This window comes from Cervus canadensis, chromosome 1 (assembly GCF_019320065.1).
Source record: "Cervus canadensis isolate Bull #8, Minnesota chromosome 1, ASM1932006v1, whole genome shotgun sequence".
Taxonomy (NCBI): Eukaryota; Metazoa; Chordata; class Mammalia; order Artiodactyla; family Cervidae; genus Cervus; species Cervus canadensis.
The window spans coordinates 111,555,236-111,561,235 of NC_057386.1; the positions used below are offsets into that span (position 1 = coordinate 111,555,236).

Consider the following 6,000-nt stretch of genomic DNA (forward strand, 5'->3'; position numbering starts at 1 on the left):
CCTCAGGGAGCCATATCTTTGGGTTTGCCCAAAGTCACCCAAGATGACAATGGTCTTAATAGGACACACTTCCTCTCTTTCCCTGATCACACCCAACTGTTGAAAGTTAAAGTGTTAGTGGCTCAGTCATGTCCCACTCTTTATGACCCCTAGGACAGCCAGGGTCCTCTGTCCATGGGATTCTCCAGGCAAGAATACTGGACTGGGTAGCCGTTCCCTTCTTCAGGATATCTTCCCAATGTCGGGATCAAATCCAGGTCTCCCTCACTGCAAGCAGATTCTTTACCATCTGAGCCACCAGGGAAGCACCCAACTGTTACACTCCCCAATTGTGATATATTGCTCTATTATTTCCAACAATACCCTAGAGCATAACTTGTTCTACAAAGTAATCCAATCAAAAGGTGGCTCTTCTGAAAGAACCATTTCTGAGATCAGTGTCTGACATTTTTTCTGACCAGGAGGGCTCTTCCCAGCTGTCTTACTCTCCTGCAAACTAGCTGCCTACAGTGGTATCTTCATTAAATCCACAAATCTCCTTCCAAGTGCCTTTCACCAAAACCTTCACAGTTCTAGAGAGCACCCTTAGGCATAAATACTGCAGTCTCTACTGCAAATGAAGTCAATGCTTTTGGGAAGAGATTAGAAGCTAAGGGTTTTAAAGCCTGCTTCTCCCTCCAGGCAAAATCTCTGAGCTCTTGATAGAAGTTCGCAGGGGTGAGTTTGAAGTCATCTCAGTTTGTCTCTTTTGGTTGGTACCACCCATGGGGATAGAACCACTGGGAATCCAGTTTTCTCAGTGAGCAACACCCAGAGTACACAGGACTGAGCCTCAGTATCAAGCAGCCTTGGGCAGGAGAAGCCCTAAAGTAATGCTCCTCTGGGAAGAAAGCTGTCGGACTGGGAGCTAGGGTGAGGAGGGAGCCCAGTGTCCTGGGTTGCAGCTGTCCAGAGCTGAGAGCAGGAGGGTGGCAGTGGTCTTGGTTCAAATATTAATACCACAAACTCTTGCGACTTTCCCTGTGGTCCAGTGGTTAAGACTCTACTCTTTCACTGTAGGGGGCGTGGACTCCCAGTTGGGGAACTAAGATAAGGCATGCCTCCCGGCCAAAACAAAAACAAATACCACAAACTCTTGCCTTTCTTACCGAATTTTCATAGATTTTCTTGAGTGGATGTTTTTTCACTTGATGCTTGCTTGCCCTTAGGACAATTTCCAGAGGGGTTAAACTGAGTTGTTTGGAGAATTAAGGGAATGAATGTCAGACACTTAAGTATTCAATAAACGAGACCTGTTACAGGACAGAAACTGTATGGAAAGTTTAAGATACCATCACTTTCCTCAAAGAATTTTCTCTAGAAAAGTTAGGCTGTGAAAAAGGGAAACAATACAGACTTTCCCAATGAGATGCAACTTTTAACACCTATGGTTTATTATATCATCTTATAAAGTTGAAACTCTAAAGAGCCGGAGCTTAAGCGTGACACTGAGAACTAGAATTCGCTACCACGGATGCTTTCAGACTTATGCAGTTGCAATGAATGAAAACCTTCAGGAAGTGCTTCCAAACCCGAAAGCCCCATTGAAAAAAGGCAGTAATTATCTCTAACGTGAGGATTTGGGCCTAGATGGCCCCTTCCGGATCTGGCCGACTCTATATTTTCCCAGAGATGATATAAACAGAATCCCGAAGCTTCCACCTTGACTGTCACCCCGGCAAGGGCGCCCGGGTCGGTGCCGTACCCAAACCACTGCCGGATCCCAAAGGGCTGCCCTTCGTCGCAGCCCGTCGGGGCTGCCGGCCAGTTACCTCGCAATTGAACTCCATCTCCGCGTCCATAGTGACGATCCGCACGGTGAATGTCTTAGGCTGCTTCCTCTTGAGCGAGCTGAAGCTCATTCGGGAAGCGATGGCCCCGGCCATGGCGCGGGGCTCAGGCGCAGGACCCTCGCGCCCCGAGGCCTGCGCTCGGGACCTTTTAGCCTCCCTGGAGGAGGCGCACAGGCCTCAGGGCCACCATGGTGGCCGGCCGGCCGGCCCGGGAGATGTCTGAGCGGCGCGGGCCCCCAGCGGCCAGCATGGGCCGCGAGGACCCTGCCCAGGAACGGAAAGGGGAGTCCCGGGGGCGGACCCTGACGGCCCCGGGCAAGGATCGCGATCGGGGACCGACGGGACGGGCACGGCCCGGCTCTCCGGGACTCGGGCCGGGGACGCTGGGAACGCCCGCGGACGGGGCCCCTAGACGGCGGCTGCCCAGAGCCCGCGCGCCTCTCAGCGGCCGACCGAGGTCTCAGGGCCGCGCTGCAGCCGGGCGCGCACGTGCGCGCGTGGCTGTCACCGTCCTCGCTCCGCGCGCCCGCGGGAAGCGTCCCCTCCCCGCAGCCCCCGGCCTGCTCCCCGCCCCGCCCTCGGGCCCCCAAGATCACTACACACGACGCAACCAAACCCGGCGGCTGCCGCCCGGATACCACGGTTGGCTGAGCGCTCCGAGGGAGACGGGACTTTCCCGCTGTGTCCCACCCTCCCCGGCAGCACTTCACCAATCGGAAGTTCAGATCTAACTGGAGGCGCGGGCCTGGGCTCGCCGTTGAGTGGCTGCGGTGGCAGTCACTCCGAACGCTTTTGTTTTGTAAGGGGTACGCCTACTCTAGCAAGACTGGTTGAGGTGGCTGAGCCCCGCCGACCCTTTCCCGGGGAAACACGTAGAGGCTGGTACCCGGGCGCGGGAGACGCGTCACCCCGTGCTCCCGTGAGGGGCTGCTCTTAGGACCAAGTCGGCGCCGTGTGTGGCGCCCCAGGGGATCGTGTTTCGGACACCGGGTGGATAAGCCTGTTGAGCCCTTAATTAGTTACGTGTGCTGACTTCTGTGTTTCTCAAACTCTCAAATCACTTGTGGAGGCCATTTAGGTAGCCAGCGCTTACCCACCCCACCCTCCCTCCTCCCCGAAATCCCTCTGCTTCTTTTTAGGAAGAAATTCTAATTATTACCGAGGGTTATCGTTGTTGTTCAGTCGCTAAGTCGTGTCGGAGTCTTTGAGACCCTATGGAGGAAGGTGGGTAATAATTGTCCCTATCCCACGGGATTGTTGAGGCGTATAAAGCTTTAGAACGTGGCTGGTCATTTTAGGTCGAATCCTATGAAATTGCTCTTTTTGTAGATACTTTCCACCCCCCACGCAATGCAAGTATTCTCGGGAAATTCCCTGGCAGTCTAGTGGTTGGGATTATGGGCTTTCACTGTGGGAGTTCAGTACCTGGTCAGGGAACTAATATCCTGCAGGCTGCTGGGGCGTAGCCAAACTAAAGGAAAAAAGAAAGCATTTTTCATTTTTTACTGTGATTTCCAGTTTTGGATCATAAACACATATTATGTTTCAATGTCCTCAAGGGTTATATGGATGTGTGTGTGTGAGAGAGAGATGGGGAAATATAATTTTCTTAATTTAAAAAAATGTTCAATTTTAAAATGAGACTTAATGGTTGAATACCTGAATGGCTGAAGGAGACACATTCCACAAATGTTAGCCGTTAGCATCACCCCCACCCTACAGGTGAAGAAACAGAAACTCAGCATGACAGAGTTACTTGCTGGCTATCATACACACAGTGAGAGGCAAAGCTGGAACTCAAACCCAAGCCTGTCCCCCCAGAGGCTGCAGGTCTTTTACTCTGCTCTCCTCCCCTGGCTGTTGTTGTTCAGTCGCTAAGCCGTGTCCAACGCTGTGACCCCACAGACTACAGCACACCAGGCTTCCCTGTCCTTCACTATCTCCTGGAGTTTGCTCAGATTCACATCCCTTGAGTCAGTGATGCCATCCAACCATCTCATCCTCTGCTGCCCACGTCTCCTCCTGCCCTCAACCTTTCCCAGCATCGGGATCTTTTCCAGTGAGTTGGCTGTTCACATCAGGTGGCCAAAGTATTGGTGCTTCAGCATCAGTTTTTCCAATGACTATTCAGGGTCAGTTTCCTTTAGGATTGACTGGTTTGATCTCCTTGCTGTCCAAGGACTGTCAAGAGTCTTCTCCAGCACCATGGTTCTAAAGCATCAGTTCTTTGGCTGTTAGCTTTCTTTATGGTCCAACTCTGACAGCTGTGCATGACTACTGGAAAAACTATTGGTGGCTTCTAAATTGCCTGTTTCAGCCCCGAGATGGTGAACTACAGTTCGAGAGCACTCAGCGGAGGCTGTGGCTATAACTATACTAATAGCATAAATTAGCTCTTCCCTGTGGGCCCCTGTGGTGCCTGTGAAGCACCCGCCAGGCCCCAGGAATCATTGGCTGGCATACCCGGCAAGGCTGCCAGGCTGCTTTGGGGGAACTTTATGTCCTGCCAACTGCTAGCAAATTTCCCCACCAAACTGATTGTTTAGGGCACTGTGGGCTTAGCGTGGGAGTGTCTTTATTTTCATTGGTTTGGTTCCTCCCTGCAGGTGGGAAAACCAGGCTGGATTCTCCTATAGGCTCCCCATAGGGACGACTAATCAGGGCTTTAACCCAGGGCCAAGATTGCTGGCAGAAAATAAGTGACTTTAGGAAGGAGTAGCATGGGGAGGTGGATCAGAGGGCAGGGACTAAAGATGACAGTAATGGCCAGTAATAGCTTATTTTTATGGAAGGCTTACTAGCTGCTAGGCGCTGGGCTAATTGGCCAAACATCCCGTTGAGATTCCTGGGGGACCTCCAGACAGATGTGTGGGTCTGGACCTCAGAAGGGAGACCAGGGGCATGAGTCAAAATAGATGTGGTAGAATATTATGCTGGCATTAAAAGTTCTGTTCACAAAGAATAAATAGAGATGATAATAGCAGGTAGCAAATAAGTTTATGAGAAGGAAAAATTTAGGTAGGGCTCGCTAAGAAAGACCTGACATACAGACACCAGTTACTAAATATCTGTGGTGTGAATAAGGAAAGGACATAAGGAAATACGGTCTCAGCCTATGGGAACAATGTTATTAGCTGCCATATATTTAAGTGCTTACATAAGGTACTTTGCAAAGTGCTATGAATTCTTTACTTCTGATCTTTATCAAAACCCAACTTGGTAGGTATATATCCCTTGTTTATATGTGAGGAAACTGGATAAGGATGAAATGAAGTAATTTACCCCAAAGCATAATTGGTAGATTTGCAATGTGCATATAGGACTGTTTCTAATCCAGATCTCACCTGACTTACATTTTGTTCCTTCATTCTTTTAGAAGATCAGTGGTGCTCCAGGTGACATCTTTTCCCTCCACGAGGGCATTTGACAGCATCTGGAGATTTTCTTTTTGGTTGTGACAACCAAGAGGTGCCAACTGTCCCCTGTATGGGAAGGTCAAGGATGTGCGACCTGGGACCTAAGACTTCTGAGGTCATAGTTGGGATGTTCCAATGTGCTACCTTGAAGCACTGAACCTGGATGAAAGCAGATAACAGCTCCTACCCGAATAAGTGTGAGTAAGAACCTACGAGGCCTCAGGAACCTTGTAGAGAGCACCTCAGTGGTGCTCTCTCTCATTTAGGGCCTGGGGTTGAAGATCCTTGAATTTGCCCAGGCTGTCACCTGCAGTGTTGGAAGCAGGCAGACCTGAGTAGGAATTTCTACCTTACCTTGACCTTGGGCATAATTTAGCTTCTCTGAGCCTCAGTTACCTCATCTGTAAAAATGAGCATAATAATAATATGACATGTTTAAAAGCCCCTCTTAAATGGAAATTAGTATTTATTGAGTGCCCTCTGTGTCTAATGTGCTGTGTAACCTTGAAAGGGTCTTTACCATTTCTGGACGTCCATTTTATCCACACTTAAAATGGGGAGAATAAGGGGACTTCCCAGTGGTTCAGTGGTTAAGAATCTGCCTTGCAATGCAGGGGAAGTGCGTTCAATCTCTGGCTGGGCAACTAAGATCCCACAGGCCACGGGCAACTGAGCCTGCACACCACAACTATTGAGCCTGTGTGCTCTGGAGCCCACATCAGCTAAGACCCAACATAGCCAAATAAATAAAT

At 50.1% G+C, this 6,000-nt stretch overlaps 1 protein-coding gene across 5 annotated transcripts in view; it reads right to left on the bottom strand.

Annotated features, from left to right (window-relative positions):
- Window positions 1-2,042, bottom strand: part of NF2 (neurofibromin 2) — a 65,904-nt gene extending 63,862 nt beyond the window's left edge. For all 5 annotated transcript variants that reach the window (XM_043437087.1, XM_043437103.1, XM_043437095.1 and 2 more), the window contains exon 1: window positions 1,812-2,042. In XM_043437087.1, coding sequence (XP_043293022.1) covers window positions 1,812-1,925 — 114 coding nt within the window. In that variant the 5' untranslated portion in view covers window positions 1,926-2,042. The remainder of the gene's footprint in view (window positions 1-1,811) is intronic.
- Between the last annotated feature and the right edge of the window lie 3,958 nt (window positions 2,043-6,000).